At 41.9% G+C, this 17,806-nt stretch overlaps 1 protein-coding gene across 8 annotated transcripts in view; it reads right to left on the bottom strand.

Annotated features, from left to right (window-relative positions):
• Window positions 1–17,806, bottom strand: part of wnt5b (wingless-type MMTV integration site family, member 5b) — a 141,760-nt gene that overhangs the window by 16,861 nt on the left and 107,093 nt on the right. For 5 of the 8 annotated variants that reach the window (XM_078165140.1, XM_078165137.1, XM_078165141.1 and 2 more), the window contains 3 exons: window positions 8,935–9,098; window positions 7,009–7,096; window positions 6,604–6,763 (listed from right to left, as the gene is read on the bottom strand). In XM_078165140.1, coding sequence (XP_078021266.1) covers window positions 6,604–6,763; window positions 7,009–7,096; window positions 8,935–9,050 — 364 coding nt within the window. In that variant the 5' untranslated portion in view covers window positions 9,051–9,098. Of the gene's footprint in view, window positions 1–6,603; window positions 6,764–7,008; window positions 7,097–8,934; window positions 9,111–17,806 lie in introns of those variants that run through there. The other 3 variants (XM_078165138.1, XM_078165143.1, XM_033614509.2) reach the window with 2 other exon arrangements.

Genomic DNA, 17,806 nt, shown 5'->3' with positions numbered 1-17,806 from the left:
TTAAACTCAACAGCTCCAAACTCCAGCTTAGTGATCCATAATACATGTGCAGCATTTAATGAACATATCAGCTTTCCCCTGTGGTTTGACCTTTGTGTTTACCTGTGCTTGTTCTGGCTGGTCAGCTCTAATGATAAACTGTGACAGATTATAAAACATATTTTCTCTCTCACCTCTAGTGGCATTTAGAATTCAGTTAGTTTCAGTTTAATGTGTCTTTTCTGCCTCCGTCTCAACACAGTCAGGTGAAATGAATATTTGTGGTGCTCACAGCAAAGAAACAGTTTTCACAGGAACTACACCTATTAAATAAATAGTCCCTATAAAACCAACTCATTCTCACTGCGACCTCGCCACATATCGATGTTTGGCCATGGACTTTCCACGTCCAGATACGATGTGAAAGGTACCCTGGGTGTGTTGGTTGATGATGATCTGGGACACCGTTTCAAGTTCTGCCTGTTACATGCATTGTCTTCTTTCAAATTAAATGCACTGTGTGGATCTTGAACTAATGACTAAGGAGAAATCTGGACCCCGTGGCTGGACCAGTTGGTAACCACTGCTATGAAATATGTCAACAGTACATTTTGTGAATTATTTAGAGTTAAAAGTACATATTAAAAACAGATATCTTGCTGCTAAATGTAATTTTTCAATGCAATGAGAACCACCAATAAAATCCCCCGAACTGTATTGACATAAAGGCAGATAAATCAGTAATGACGTCTCAAATCTTGGACAAATTCAGCAAACCCTTCTGCATGGGTCGATACCACTAGAGGTAAGGGATTGTAAATGGAGTAAGGAGTTTGGCTGACGCCATCTTACTGGCCTGAACCTTTAATTCTGACTCAGCTGCGGCAGGTACATGTTCTTTCACCATATTTGCATGCATACTTATAATATTAGCGATTATGGATTCTAAATCTAATCCGTTTCAAATAAGCAAAGAAGTTTGTAGCCATTGTAGTTGCCTCGCCCCACAGCATTCAACAGACGGGTCCATATTAGTGATTTGTTTTACACTGTGGAATACACAACACGACCTGCATGTCTATTCTCTGCATTAATACACAAACCATTAAAGGGAAAAGGACAAAGACGCTGGCCTGACAGGTGGGAGGTTAAGTGCTTTGAAACTGAAAATTTACATGTGAACAGTAAAGAGCCTCACAGTGTTTCTGGTTGAGACTGCAGCCACAAGGACCACAGAGAGGTTTGATTATCAAGGCTGACATTTCTCTCTTCAAATTACAAATCACAGAGAGGTCACCACAAAATGTTCTTGTTGTGTTTGAGTGTTTGCCCTGCTCCGCGATGAGTTCAATGGCCTTGTACAGGATTGTATTTTGCTATTTCACAATGACATACCTTCAATGTGGCTACAAAAAACTGCTGATTTTAAAAAATGTCATATATTTCGCATCTACTCAATTTTTAATACTTTAACATTCCCATAATTGCACCTTGTTACCAGTGTGTGGTGTTTTTGATCGTACCTGAAGTTTTATTGTTTCATATATTTTACCATAATGTTGTTTTTTCTATTTTTAGGGTGCTTTTTAAAAAACAAAAAAAGGCAAAATTAGCCTTGTATTATAATTTTGGTGGTATTTAAAGTTTCTTTTTCCATCTACCAATGTGCACTTGGCCTTTCAAATAAAATTTTGCAATTTAAAACACTGCATAGACTTCACTTATCATAAAATAAGCTCTGTAAAATGTATCCAAATATTAGTCCAGAATGCGACCATTGTGAGCAATCACCAGTCTCCCTAGCCAAAGGGTCACAACATATTGGTAAAATATTTTTCAGTCGCTATCAGACGTCCTGGGTCAACCTGTGGATCCTGATCCACTGACCGCATTCTTTGGCATTAAAGGTTCTGATCTTGTGTTAACCAACTCACAACATAATATGATATTATCTGTAACCCTACAAGCACGTAGATTGATACTATTAAACTGGAAGCAAACACGGGCTCCTGCACATTCTGCCCTCGTGAAATTCTAGCAGACCTGGCAACCCTTTATAGACCACTTTAACAAAGATGCACTAAGTCCTTCCCCTAACTAGCCCAGTTTAAATCACACAAAACATAGTCAAACTGACGTCCTTCTAAATCCTCCCTTTGAACGCGAGAGATTGTGCTCTGCTGACCTCGTAACTGAAGCGGTGACTAGAGTCTGGAAAGCTGAGCTGATTGAGGTGGGCTGCAGAGGCTTTGTCGCTAGATCCACCACTAGGCTCCTCAAAGAAATCGGGATTAATGAGCAGTCCCAGAGGAAAGTGGTCAAGGACCCAGCCAGTACAGCTGAGAGGTGCAGTCATTGGCTACGGCTGAAGAGAAAGGATCCTGTCAGGGCCCCTAGGTGACCACGGAGGGGCCAACCTTCTGACACACACCCAGGTGTGGTGACCAGCCTGTGGTGGGCCTGCCTCAACTGAGGGTGTCTTGTGATTAAGGCCCAAACACCTGGCACAAGGCATGCTGAAACTCCAGGGGTTGTAACACCAAGTCCAAACTGGTGAATCCATGACAGCTCCTCCTTTAAAGTATTTTTGATTTGCTGAATATTTCCAATATTTTTGTATCGGAAATTCTGTTTTCACGTTTATACTACTGCCACTGTTTGTTTAACTTTGAAAACCCCAACAAAAAGAGTTGGAAAAATAAAGTAAAAATAATAAATCTTGCCATTTGTATTCATTTATGCTACTTATTCCTATGAATTCCTTATTTATTTAGGTTTGTTACTATCAGCTGTGATTTCATTGTTATTTTAGCATACTCGAGCTACATGCATCTTCTATAGCTGGCCTGTAATCAGTGGTGGAATGTAACTAAGTACATTTATTCAACTACTGTTCAACTAAGTACAATTTTGAGCAACTTGTAGTTTACTTGAGTATTTCCATTTTTTGCTACATGTCAGAGGGAAATATTGTGCTTTTTACTACAATACATTTATTTGATGAATTAAGCTACTAGTTACTTTGCATTTTAATTTTATTAAGACGAAATATAAATCAACTAACAAATGACGATGTATTAATAGGTTAAGATAAGACAGATAATTCACAACCTACCCAAGCAATTGAAATAAACTCCACACATACAACATCTTTAGGATGGAAAGGATTACTTTTTCTATTGGACTGCAAAGATGGGAAATTAAAAACCTGTTCGATCTTCATTTGTTTAAATTCAATTTATGTCCTTTATTAATGTGAGTTATTTTATTTCATTTTAAATTGATTTTTTCATTAGAGTATCACAGATTTTTTTTTGTATAGTTTTATTATGTTCATACCTATATTTACATTACTACATAAAGAGTACTTTTATTTTTGATACTTTAAGTATCTTTTGGTGCTTTTACTTAAGGAGAATATCCTCCATCACTGCCTATAATACTCCAATAATATCCCAACTGGAGTTTTACATGGTTGTTTTTTGCACATTTTACAGCAGTTTTAATACTGAAAGTGCTTTCCTGTGTTATTTACAGCCTTATAGTATCGCTCAGTGATATATTATGGGATGTCTGTAGCCTGGAATCAACACCAGCCAGACAGACAGACAGGTATGCAGAGCTGAGGCGTGTGAGCCTTTCATTCAGGACTTTAGGAGCAGAGTCCCAGTCAGGATGCTCCTACATATTATGCAGCAGGAGGATAAAGAGACACAGAGACAGAGGGACACAGAGGGACAGGGGGACAGAGAGGTTTATGAGGCTCAGGAGCCCAGACTTCAAATAGCAGGTCCGGATGTGCCGGCTCGGTGTCAGCTCATCAGCGCATTTCAAAAGAGGAGCCGCGGGACAATGGACCGCCTCACACCTCCGTATAAAGCTGCACATACAGAGACACTGTCAATAGAGGGACAGGCCGAGAGGGACGGAGACACAGAGACAGCAGCAGCAAACACCTCGGCTCACTGCCCCTGCAGCGGATTTGACACTTACTTGTTGATGAGAGCTTTCCCACATCGCCTGCTGGGAAATAGACGCAGCCGATACTGATCCGGGATCTGCGCTACTGTGGATATGCACCACACCTACTGCATACACGGTTTCACACTGATGTTCTGCTCTTACTTGTCAAGTCTGTGTGCGTTTTGAACGCTGCCCTGCGTGTTGCCGCTTTCACATGACATGGGAATTAAACGTTTCAGTGCACATGCGCAAATGGCAAAGAAATTGGCCTGTTTACTTTACCGGGGAAACTTTCTGCGCTATTTACAGTCCCAATCTGTGGATGTCTTCACTTTTCTCTGTAATATTTAGGGCACTATCAATGTCTAAAATGCTATGAACATATACAGGCCTAACTATCTAAGTCTACTCCCAGCCAACATTTGCATGTGGGGCCCATGTGGGTAGTAAATGGGCCTAATACAGTTCCCTGATGGCCCCCTGCCAGCTGCCCACATGACTGGTTTTACCCAGGTAAGCCCAAGATAAGATGCCCATTTTGGCCCCATACCCACTTGGGGACCAAGTAGCTGTAGCATGACCGATGAGGGGCCCACTTGGGTAAACCCACCCATGTGGGCAACTGGCTCAGGGCTATTATGGAACTCATGGACAATCCCATGTCAGGCCTTTTTTCAACAACAACATGGGGCCCACATCGAATGTTGACTGGGCTGTGCTCCTGTAAACCAGGGATACTCAACTTGCTTTGCCCGGGGGCCACTTTTGCAAAATGACAGTAGTTAATGAACAAACATTATTATTATTATTTATCAGTGTATATGAAACATGAATTGCCTGTTTTAAACTTTTCCACATATGCTGTATATAGGAGTGCTTTTAGGATTTTAGGACATGCAGGGCTTAGGCCAGACCTCTGTCAGGGGGTCTGAGAAATCCTCATTTTCCTCATTTATCGTCCACAGAACGAGGCTGCACGTCGACATTTTCATAACAAAATAAAACAGGCTGCAGTGAGAGTCTCTCTCCATGGGATATTTAAAAATAGCTAGTTTGTGAATTTAGTCCTTCTCAGGCAAGCTCAGGGGTTTAGTGTTGCTGGAGCCCACAGGAACTATGCTCTGCAACGCTTTTTTTCTCCAAGTGAATATCAGTATATATCCAGTTCACATTATCTGGTCAAATTAATACATATAAACGCTTTAAGCTCCACTCATTACTAAAAGTGTATGTCATATAAAAACTAAAGTAACTGAATGAAATTTAAGGTGTGTTGATGGATTCACGTCATCAACTCATGCATCGAGTAACATTACAAGTTAATGTTCCACCTTAAAAGTCACCAGCAGTCGGCCCAGTGAATGAAGTTATTTTTTCTCAGACTCCAGCTGCTGCAAGAGGCAGCAAAACATCCTTTCATTTTATAGTTACAGTTTACTAATAAAACTCTCCACAGTATGAACAGTGGTTACATGAGCCTCAAAACCAGCCACAACTCAGCCCTGAGCAGAGTGACCGTCCTCTATTGACCAATCAGACTGCAGTGTCCACAGCTCCACCTTTTAGCACCAGATCTGTGTGCTAGGTACCCCAACAGAGGGGGGACCAAAAATGGGGACGGTACAGAACGGTTCCATTGGTACCATCCACAACTTTTGCAAAAATATCTTGAATAATAAAGGGAGAGAAATACTAAATATATCCTTCAATAAAATCATTTTTATACTCTGCAACGCTCAGAGAATGTTGGATGTTTAAACCACACATGGAGCCTGAATTTTGTAATGATAGGCTCCTAAGATTTAAAACAATAATGGAAAACAATAAAGCTATAAGCTGTATAAAGAAGTGCTGGAAGGTCTGTTACAAGAGTATTGTATCCAAAATAAAGTCTGTTCAACCTAACCGTAAGTCTATAAATTTGACCACTCAAGCGTCCACACTCTGCTACAGTAGATTCAATCCCAGGCCACTGTTAAACTCATATTCCTGTCTAAACAATAACACACCGCTCTGTGTGTTATTATTTCAACCTGTTATCTGAGCGACCTCAAATGATCTGCATGACCTGTCCAAACATGCTGCGTTAATAATCATAACTTAAGTCAAACGATCCAAGTAAAACAATAAATAGGTGTGATGCTGCCACCATATAGTAAAAAAATCAGTTTGATAGGTGGATTATTGTCCCAAACATGACTGAAAACTCTTGTTCGGTTTTTAGGATGAAACTCTTTGTGTCACCTGTGACTTTTTCTGTCATTACTTACAATCATTAGCGTAGATTTTGAGGGGATGCAGGTAACACATCCCCCTCAATATTAAGAACATCTGCTAACCCAGTAAAAACTTTAACTTTGACAAAATTAAAGACATTTACACCGCAAATTGGTGCATAAAGATTGTGTTTGATGCTCAAAAGTATCTGAGATAATGCTCATTATGTATTTCAAAATAGGTCACCGCTGACATTTCTACTGTTCTAACATGTCTATGTGTAACGTCTGGGTGAAGAATTGGAGGCCAAAAACAAATTGAAACACATGATTTGAAGCTGCTATCACTCTCAGATTGACTGACAGCTCTTTTAAAACAGGAAAAAGACGTAAGACAATAACCTCTGCTTACGCTGCTCCTAATTCCATCAAACAACAAACTCACCGATCTGCATGACCCGTCCGAACACAGACGTGTTGTCCACAGTGCTGCAGTTCCACCTCCTCTGTCTGAACTGGTACTGGCACTCCTTGATGCCCGTCTTGGCTCCGTCTCCAATGTAGATCATGTGGTCCTGGTACAGCTGGCACAGCTTCCTCTGGCCCTGCAGACGGCGCAGCAGCACAGGAGAGATTAGCAGAGATTAGCGCTTTAATGGTTTGATACTTCAGCGGTCCCTGTGGGGATATTCTGCTTTATTTGGACATTTCCTCTGAGGCAGGGTACGGAGGAGGAAGATGGGCATTACCCGAGTCACAACATAAAAAACTGAGCTTCTATTCTAACAGAATTTGAGTTATATTTGAAAAGTGTTAAATATTAAGACATCTAAAGCAGACAGGAACTTACCTGAGAGAGACCAGACAGCTGACTGCAGAGAGGCTGAGCTCCGATGATGTACATCTCTGGCCGCTGGATTGGGGTCAGAGCTAGTGACCTGAGAGACAGAGGCCATATTAAGTCTAAATTTGAACCAATAAACTCTATCTGCTGGGCTCAAAGAGAAGTGGCACAGACAGGGGCTCTGTGATGAACGACTCTCTCTCAGAGAGCAGGTCGGGGCTGCGGAGGACAAAGTTCAGACACAAGTTTATTGGTACAACTGGCCTATAAAGTGCAGATAAATAGACTCTTCTGGTGTTCATCTCTGCAGCCACTCCCCTCCTACTTCCTCTCCTGTCCTTTTCACCCAAACAATTGTGCCCTGATCAAACATTTTGAGTTACTTGTGCCTTTGGAAAGAGGCAATCTGTGCCCACACACATAGAATATGACAGTTAGTCTGACTCTTTCATGGCCATCCACAGGCTCACCAATCAAAGGGAAATCAAACTGTGTGTAGAGTGTGGATACGGCATAATTTGGGCAACATGTGTGTTTTCTTTGGATTGCATTTATATGTTTGACTATGAAACTCAAATCCCAATTTGATTTTACATAAACTGACAGAAAGGTGAACTCAACAAGCATCCACTAACATAGGCAGAGATTTTTTTGGTGGAAACAGGGGACACGTCCCTTCCAGTATTAAGAACATGTGCTTTTGTCGCCTCTGATAAAAGCATGCAAGTATCAGAGTCTTTTATTTTGACATAAGACATTTATATCACAAATTAATGCAGAAACGGCACAAATTGGTGCATAAACTCTTACCAGAATGCAGGAAATAAAGTGTTTGATGCTCAAAAGTTTCTGATAGAGGACCCTAAACCTTCGCTTTAACCCTCTGAAACCTGGAGCGACATCACTGCTGCTTGCAGACACCTTTCGCAAGGATTCAAACCTTTGAACTCTGAGCAAATTGGTGTCATTTCTTTCAAAAACATGGGGAAAAGGCAATAAGCAACTTGGTAAGAAATGTCCCACAAATTCCAAAAACAACAATTAGATTTATAAAATATTTTTTAAAAAAATAAAAATTTCTTGTTAATTTTTTTAAACCATATTTATTATTATTATTATTATTATTATTATTATTATTATCAGAATGTTTACATTCAATGTTCTTTCCAGGTCATTTCTTTGTTTTTTGTTGTTTTTTTTTTAAATTTATCTATTTTTTTTTTATTATTATTTTATTTATTTTTTTAACCTATTTTCTTGATTTTAATTTTCTCTTATTTATTTATTTATTTACCAATTTCTTGTTAATTTTTTGGGGTAATTTCTTCCTTCATCATTCACTGCCTTCTTTCCCATGTTTTTAAAAGAAATCAAGCCAATTTGCTCAGGTTTCAAAGGGTTAATATGTGTCTTCCCCAAAGTGGTAACAAAACCTTTTCCTTTGTCCACTAACCTGCACAAACCCTCCACCACATGACCACAAAGCCAGCAGGATTGTCGCATAGCTGTCTTGTAAGTCAAGAACAAGTGTGGCTAATTGACGGGCCTACAGCAGCAGGCCTCCATGCAGTGCCATTTGGGGCTCTGCCAGGGTAAATATTGTGACAGAGCCCTCACATTTGTTCCAGTCACTGTTAGAGCTCTGCAACAGGACTGGGACATCACCCCCAAAACACACACACAGACAAGAGGTTACACAAAGTCTGTAGTTGACATTTTTCCCATTTGTCATCTTAGATACAGGAAAGAAGATATGATGACAGAGTTTTTAAAACATGCTTAAAGGCTGGTGTCAACTTAAAAACCTCTTATTCTGAAACTCTGTTAAAGTTGCTCTCCTCCTGTAGTTGAGGTCATAGTTCATCCACGTTCTATGTGCCACCACACCACTGAACATCTTTCAACAAAATCAGAGCACCACCAGTTACTCACCACCACGAGTTGGCATCCACCACCAGCAGTTGGGAGCTGCAGGCGAGGAAGGCGGCTGCCAGCAGCAGATGTCGCACCGCGCCGCTCCGCTTTCTCCGGACAGGCCTGTTGTCCATGGTCCGCCGCGTCACCGCCACACAGCCGGTGCTCGGGAAAGTGCTCTGCTGTTGAGACATGGGCAGAGAGTCAGGAGGCGTCCTGCACGGGTCCTGCTGGGTCCTGGACGCAAACGCTGGGTTGAGTCCAACTGGAGCTTATCTTGTCTATTATCTTACAGTCCACTTTGCCCGTCACCCTGTCTTCTCCTTTTCTCCCAACTCTAGTATTTAAAAATATAAATCAAAACTGTGTCGAAGTGAAATTACTGCATTATCCCTCAATACATCAGAGGCTGCTTGTTTAAAAAAAAGATCCAGCTCACTAACGCCAATTCAAACTCGTGCGTAAAATGCTTTGGTATCTGGTTTTACGCAAAGCGCGAGAGGATTCCTCCCTCTCCTGCTGTCTCTAAAAATACACAAACAAGGCTAAATGTGAAAAGTGTAAATGTGATCCCGCTGTTGTCTTGAGGAAAGATTAACAAGGAGATTAAAACGCTAATTGAGCAGCAAAGCGACTGTTCCTTTCCCTTCCTGTCCCCTCGCGACCACTCCACATCTCTCTCTGTTCTCCCTCTGTGTAGTCTACACTCCTCCTCTTCTCACCCCCACTTCACCTCAGAAACCCCCCTTGCCCTCCTCCTTCTCTTTGCTTGGCCATACATTGCGCGCGCATGGGGCCAATGTGCGTGCGCAAAGTTATAACACCAAATGGTCAGTGGATTTGGGTAACTCTGAATGCTGTGCCAAGCCTGGATGCACCTGTGAAAGTTTTGGATGAACAAAATGCGCAAAAGCAATTGTGGTTTTTGGTGCAGCTACACGTCTCCAAACAAGGCCTTCATCATCTGACCTGTGATCAGTTAATTGTCCATCCGGGAATCATCCGTTCCTCAAGTTGACAAAAACTAAAAAAGTGACTTTTGTGCAACATCTCTTTATTAAAAATGGGCTCAAATATGGTCAGGACAGTCTTTTAAAGTAGAAACCAGAAGGAAAATAATGAGCGATTTGGGCTGAGCGTTCCGCAAAACCCCAACCGACCTCCCAAAAGTTCACGTGAGTCAAATTCCTTTCATTATCCGAAGTGAATAATTTGTTTGAATAAAAGGTGAGCGCCTCAAAAAACCTCCTAATCCCCCTCCTTCTTTGGTCTGTGAAAATAAAAGGCAACACACCGCGACCCCGCCTCCCACACACAACGCACACATTTACGCACGAACACACACCACAGACGGTCAGGAGTCCTGAAAAGTCCTGGAGTAAAAAAGAAAAGGCGTGTTGAAGCGAGCTCTCCTCGATTCATATCCCCGGCCTGAAGACAAACTGGGCGGCGAACCTGCAGAGGAACAGGCTCTTTGATGTGATTTCTCAAAAGAGTGCGTCCACATCCAGAGGAGGACGCGGAGGGGAGATTAGTCAGGGGAGCCCCCAAAAAACCTGGAGTAAATGCTCTCGGAGGTTTTTAAGACATTCACCGGTAAAAATGGGAGGTTATTAGCTTTAGTATGGCTTTTATGAGACTAATCAGAAAGCAACAATGTCACCAAGTTCACGAACAATCACAGAAATTACGTACAGGCTTGGTAAACCTACAAATACGCACCAGTACATCCAGTTTGCCGGTCGCTGATCCCTATTTTGCGTGCGTAAAAACGCAAATGGAAAGTAAAATTCATCTTTAAATATCCTGCTGCTTCACACTTATCACCATGGACAGTTTCCCACTGACACAAGTCACTCTAAAGGCTTATGAGGGTTTATTTTAACATTGTACCTCAAGACATTTTCTAATCTTCTCATCAGTATATGCCCTGTAAGGAGCGATATGTTGGGCTTTCTGTGGGTGTTTCTCATATTAGAGAGTCGGATGTCACTCGTCTCTGCATGATAATAGACCCGCAGCAGTGCTGAGCAGAGAGCGCGCCTTTCATCTCCCGGGGGCCCTAAACTTCCCCAACACACACACTCACACACACATACAAATACATACAGAGAGCTAGGCTGAAGTGATCTAACTGGCTGCCTTCAATATACATCTGATTGATTCCGCAGTGGGCGGGTGTCGGTCAAAGTCAGGTTGAGCGGGTGAATAAACAATGAAACAAAGAGACAGATTTTGGGTGATTAGAATATGTGACAACATAAAAACAGGTCCGACCGATCAGTCGGTAAATAACCCTCAGGCTGGACTGAATTATTTCCTGTCTGCTCTCTTCTTGTTTTTCCACCTGTCATCTGCAGCCTCTCAGTCAAGATGCGGTGATGCACCTTGTATGCTTCTTTAGCATATGCTAAGGAGGTTACTATAACAACAGCGCCCTCATGTGGTGAAACACAGCCATGGATTTCTCCCAACAGAAAGTAGGCTACATCAGCACGTGCTTTAAAAAAACAAAACAAAAACAAGGATACACTTACTGGACATTATTTTAACCAAAGGTATTATCTTTTGACTTATTATCCAGTATTTGTAGAAGATATGTTTCCAGTAAAAAAAAAAAAACACTTTATTTAACAAGGAGTAAAAGTTACCTTGACGTTGAAAATCTCTTTTCAAGAGTGTCCTGGCTGAGATAGGCAGCAGCACAAATAACATAACAATAAAACAACTTACTGAAATAATCAGGTATCCCTCCTGAGATATGATGTTGAATAAAGGCCAGAAGAGTGTTTTTGCAGAACATTATAATGTCACAGTGAAGCTGACCTTTGACCTTTTGGATATAAAATGTCATTGCTTTGTAATTTTATCCTACTAGATGTTTATGTGACATTTTGTCATAATTAGCGTATGAATTATTGAGTTATGGCTAAAAACATGTTTGTGAAGTCACAGGGACCTTTCACTTCATCCTTTACTCCAAGTGGACACACTTTTGCCAGATTTGAAGAAATTCCCTCCAGGTGTTCTTGAGATACTGCGTTCATGAGACTTATGAAAAGGATTTTGACATGGAGTAACAGTTTTGTTGGAGAGTAAGATCCTGTTTGCTGCCAAACTCAACAGACTTCATTCCAAAAATCAATAAATTTATCATCGTAAAACACACTTCATTCAAAGTCAACAGAAACAAAATGAAACACCCAAAAGTCGTCTTGGTTCGTCTGTCCGCTGTTCCAACAATCACCAACTCTGGTTTGGTTGAAATAAACCCTTAAAGGGATAGTGCACCCAAAAATGAAAATTCAGCCATTGTGTGCTCACCCATATGCTGAGGCCAGAGAAAGCATGTGAACACACATGAAGCGCGCACACGTGACCTCAGTGCATAGAGAGGCAGTTAGAGCTACAGGCTACAATGAGGCTAAAAACAGAGTTCAAATGACGTTTTTCCAAACAACTTTTTATGTCGGGGCTTCAGGACACTTGGATCACTATGGACGAGCAGTATGGAGATATTTTGTGGTTTCAATTATGTGTTTTTTGGACGTTTGAATCTGGGGCGCCGTAAGCCTCCATTAGGTGGAGTTGTGTTGCTACCCCCTCTCCCCTGGGATCTCCGCGAGTGTTGTGAGGACTCTAAAACTTCACCCGAGCCTCCCTCGGCATATGGGTGAGTAGATAATGGCTGAATTTTCATTTTTGGGTGCACTATCCCTTTAATTCTCCCAGTTAGATGAGAAGACATGCTGACTCTATACACACTAAAATTACTGTTTACTTAAATGGAATCTGATGGAACTGGCAATTGCTATTTCAGGGCTGTTTCTGGTTGAACAAAAAGGATCTTACACTCTAACAAAAAGGTCTTTCTCTGTCGGGATCATTTCCATAATGTTGTCAGACACTTAAAATAACAATGTGAACCTGTCAGTGGCAAAAACTAACACTATTAGTGGACGGAAATTGACGATGTGAAGATTGCAACCTGTTGTGCAGCTGCTAGTTGCAGTGCTCTCGCTCAATACTGGACTGGTTTCAAAAATTGTTGTTCCCATTAGTCACTTAGACATTAAAAAAATGACAGAAAATAGGGTCCTGGCTGAAAAATACTCAACTTACCGTTTAAGCAAATGTCGCTGCTACATTTCTCTACTTTAACTTAAGAAATATTTCAAATGAAAGACTTTTACTAAAACTGAATATTTTTAAATAAAAGGTCGGAGTACTTCTTTTACCACTTTCACCAAACAACAATTCAGAGCTATGATTAATATATAGATCTCTCCCACCTAAAAAATAAAGCTTGTCTCCACCCATCACTCTCCCCCTGGATGGTACATGATCCAAACTCCTAAATAAACTCCAGTACATCCAGAACTCTGCTGCTCACCCATTCCCTCTCCCACGATCACATCGCCCCTGTCCTCCAGAACCTCCGCTGGCTTCCTGCCCCACAATGCATCCAATTCAAAGTCCTTCTCCTCACTCACAAAGCCCTCCATAACCAGGCCCCCTCCTACCTCACTGAGCTGCTCCACCACCACACTCCTCTCCGCAGTCTCTGATCCTCTGATGCCAACCTCCTCACTCCACCTCTCAGGACCAAGCACCGAACCTGGGGCGACAGAGCCTTCTCTACAGCCGCCCCATACCTCTGGAGCTCACTCCCCAAACACATTCGAGACTGCACCGACCTCTCCTGATTCAAATCACTCATCAAAACTCATCTTTTCAAAACTGCTTTTAATTTGTGACGGATGCCGTGTGTATTCTATTATAGTCTATTTCATGATAATTTTTAATGTAAAGTGTCTTTGAGTACCATGAAAAGCGCTCTATAAATAAAATGTAGCAAAATGTCCAACTCAACGTTGGATGTTCGGAAAAATGACTTTCATTCCAGCTCTGCTTACACGTCCTCTTTGTATTCTTACGTCTTGTATTATGGCGGTGTATCCCAGTATGTGTGAAATCCCTGGCTCAAGCTGATGCTACCACCCTCTGGTGTTACCTGACCAAAACAGTCTTTACCTTGCATGACAGGTGTTCATAGGAACTAGAGATTTTTCCTCAGAGAGGTTTTCTTTTATTCAAATATATGTTGTTTATGCTGTTGATGTTTTACACTTCCAGATGAGAGCCAGGCCGAGATAAATAGGCTTCTCCTCTTGAGAACTCGGCTAATTAAAAACACTAATTGTCTCGTCATTTGGGAACTGAAGCGAAACAGGCCAACAGCTTATTCTGGGACATGACCCAGAGATTCAGAGATACTGGACTGAAGCAGCCGCACTGCTCTGAGATAGCTGCTACCTTTACTGTTGACTTGTGATGTGCCCGTTTTAACACAAGGAGGTGCAGTTCAGCCACAGTACACTCCACACACAGCCAGAGACAGAGGGTAAACTGAGGCAGGGAGGGGGTGAGGGCATGGAGACAAAACTTGGACCAAGTGAGATAAAGAAAGAAAGAGGTAGGAGGGAGAACACACAGGGTGAAAGAGAGAGGGAGTGTCCAAGTAATGGATACACAGAGAGAGAGAGAGAGAGAGGGAAACAGAAATATAGGGAGCGAGAGAGGACTTCTCCCTGGAGGATATGTGCAATAGCCACGCAACAGGGAGCAATGCCTGAGAAAGTCAGCAGCTCCTCTCTGGATTAACAGCAGACTCACTGTTTTATTGCCTACAGTGCCAGCGGGCGAAGCAGCCAGCTCTCTCCTGCAGGGAAACCGGCTGCGGTTGGCTGATGAGGTCTGAGCTGATCCTCTGGAAGCCGCTCATGCCAAAATGCTAAATATCCATTTTATGAAATGACTGTCACTTGAAAATTGATCACCTTCTAGTCATAAAAACAATAAGCATCCTCTGAGCTGGAGTGAAGTCAGGGCAAGTGTTTCCATTTTAGGGAACCTGCTTACAGTCCTCTGCAACTTTTAGGCAGAAATGTTTGTCATGATGCAGTCTCCATGAAACAGTGTTGGAGGAAGTATTTAGATCAGGGGTGTCAAACTTAGTTTAGTTCCAGGGCCACATACACCTGAGCTGCTCTCAAGTGGGCCGGACCAATAAATGTTCATGCTTTTATAAAACAGATGAACAACCTGAGACGTCTTCAGAAAAATAAGTGCAGTTTCAATAATATGTCTCAGTTTTCCAACATTCAGTCTACTTCTCAGTCATAGCAGTAGGGTTCCACTAATATTGTTTCAAGAGGGCCAGACTAGACCCTTTGGCGAGCCAGTTCTGGCCCAAGGGCTGAATGTTTGACACCCTTATATTAGTTTTTTCACTCCAGCAAAAGAGGCAATAGGGCACTTAAAGGACAAGTTCATCCACAAAATGATCATCTGTATATAAGTTACTCACCCTGTGTCACACTGAATTCATGAGGAAAACTTTTTTTTCTTGCATGCCTCCAGGGTGAACGAAGAATCCAAAAACTGAGAAAATTCTTGATCAATTGGAGTGAAAGGGGTCCGCATTTAACAACAGCAAAACTATATCGAAACATGTGTTTACAAACTCTCACACAACTCATGCAGATCTGAGTCTCATTTATCCAGTTGTATGCTCAGTACTTCTCAAACACACTAATACCTCACTATTTAAAACACATGCAGACATGTAGCGCGCATGGGCAGGCAAGAACATGTGAACGATGCTAAACGTAGGTGCACCATTGCCCATTCATTGATCTATTTAACTATTAACTATTTATCTATAAATGTCATTTTAAAGAGCGTCCTGGCCAAGACAGGCAGCAGCATAAGTTAGAACAAAAAATACAGAATAAAAAATATACAGCTCTGTAACAAGCAATATAAAACACCAAATGATATTACTACAAAGCAAAGCCAACAAGTATGTTAATATATACTAGAGGTGAACTATAAAAATGCAAAAAAAAACAAACCCCAGCAACTACACATGATTACAAAGACCAGCTAACATACAACATGACACCCATGCACCATGATGCAAAGAGTCCAAAACATGCAAACACTGGGAGGGTGTTCATGAGACTGTTTGTTTCAAATAATAAGGTTTCAAATCAGGCTCTGCGTCAACATAGAGTCTACACCGTACCCTACGCTGTAGCCTGATGTGCACCTCCCCAGAAATGTAACTACATGTCACAGTGACGCAGACCTCCTGTCTGTTTCTGTAAGCTGAAATCATTTCCCTCAGTGGAAACAAAGCTTTTATTTACTTTAATTTCACAGATAAAAAACAATAAATTGTGAAGACAATAAAGCCTCAACAAAAATATTATTTTAAGTCTTGTGTGTGATTTATCCTGGCTTTATATGAGAAGAGGAAAAGCCCGCTAGCAGCTAGGCTAATTTTTAAAATGCCATAGGCTTATGCTAATAACGTTAGCATCTTATATTTGTTTAGAAAACATGTTTAGTTATGTCGGTGAACCTTGTGAGTTGTAATGGAGCTAAATTATGTAATGTCAACTTTGTTAAATGTTGCTGTTGTCCCTGGCTTCATCTGAGTGGAGGAAAAGTCTGCTAGCCGCTAGGCTAATTTATACAATGTAAAATGCCATAGGCCTGTGCTAATAACATTAGCATGTTGTATTTGTGGGAAAAATGTGTCCAGATAAAGACAAGTGTTTGTCTGTGAATGCTGCGAGTTATAGTGAAGCTGATTTGCATACTTGTGTTTGAAATTGTCTCTATTAAGCCATGTTTAATGTGTGTTTAATGTGTGATTTGAATCAACTTAACATTACAGCACTTCACAGAAACCTCTGCCTCTAACTAGTGTTTTGGAGGTGTAACTGCAGAGTGACACAGACACACCACCGCACAAGTATAAATGCTCCCAACAGCGTAGGCTACAGCGTAGGCTCTGCATAGAGCTGATGCACAAGTATAAATCCCACTTCAGAGCGAACTCCTTCAGTTAGACACAGCTGGAAAACAGTGACCCTGGAACCTGCAGGGATTCGTGGTTTTGCTCAAGGACACTTTGGCTGCGCAGATGTTTCTATAAAGAGGGGCTTCGACCACCAGTCCACCAACTGAGGGATGGCAAAATCATTCTTGAAATGTATTGTTTGGTCTCTCATCTCACCCACTGCGCCACACTCCTCCTGTTTTTCCTTTGAAAATGTACAGAAAGACAAGGGACACGGGGAAACATGCCAACTCTGTGCAGACACACGGACACATTTGTCAGAACCAAAGAACTCAAAACTAGAAAACCCTGTGGGATGATGAAACTACCTGCTCCACTTACTATATATGAGGCTTTGCTCTCCGTCCGTCTCTCAGTCGCTCTCATGTTTTCCCTCCTTTGTCTCTCTTTCCTTCATGTCTGTTCTTTTTCCAAACACACACATGCAATCACACACACATGTGCAACAACAAACTGCCAAATGCAGCTGACTGCAGAGAGATCGTCCTCACACACACACACACACACACACACACACACACACACACACACACACCCCTCTAGGGGAAATGCAGTGGGACTTGGAAGCAGCTGAGAGGGACTTTGAGGAGGCCTTGGGCTTTCTATCTGTCTCTTTGTTTCTTTCACTTTACATGTGCAGTTGAATGTACAATGTCCTATGGAAACCATCCTCTTTCTGTTTTTCACCCTTTCCTCCCTCCCTTCTCTCCTCCCTCCTTTCCTCCCACATCTTCCTGTCGCCCTTTCTCTCCTCCCTCCGTCACGCTCGCTCTCCCCCCTGACTCTGTCCATCTCCTCCCTTCTTCCCTCCATCCATCCTTCTGTCAGCTGGCAGAAGATGAGTCATGCCTCTAGCTGGGAGGCTAAAACTCTCTCTCCCTCTAAATATATCTTCTCTATACTTCTCCTCCCCGGTCTTTCTATGGCTCTTTTTCCCTCCTTCTCTCTGCTCCGTAT

Source organism: Epinephelus lanceolatus, chromosome 23 (assembly GCF_041903045.1).
Source record: "Epinephelus lanceolatus isolate andai-2023 chromosome 23, ASM4190304v1, whole genome shotgun sequence".
Classification (NCBI taxonomy): domain Eukaryota; kingdom Metazoa; phylum Chordata; class Actinopteri; order Perciformes; family Serranidae; genus Epinephelus; species Epinephelus lanceolatus.
Note: the sequence above shows the minus strand (reverse complement) of the source record. Positions and strands in the feature narration are given on the sequence as shown.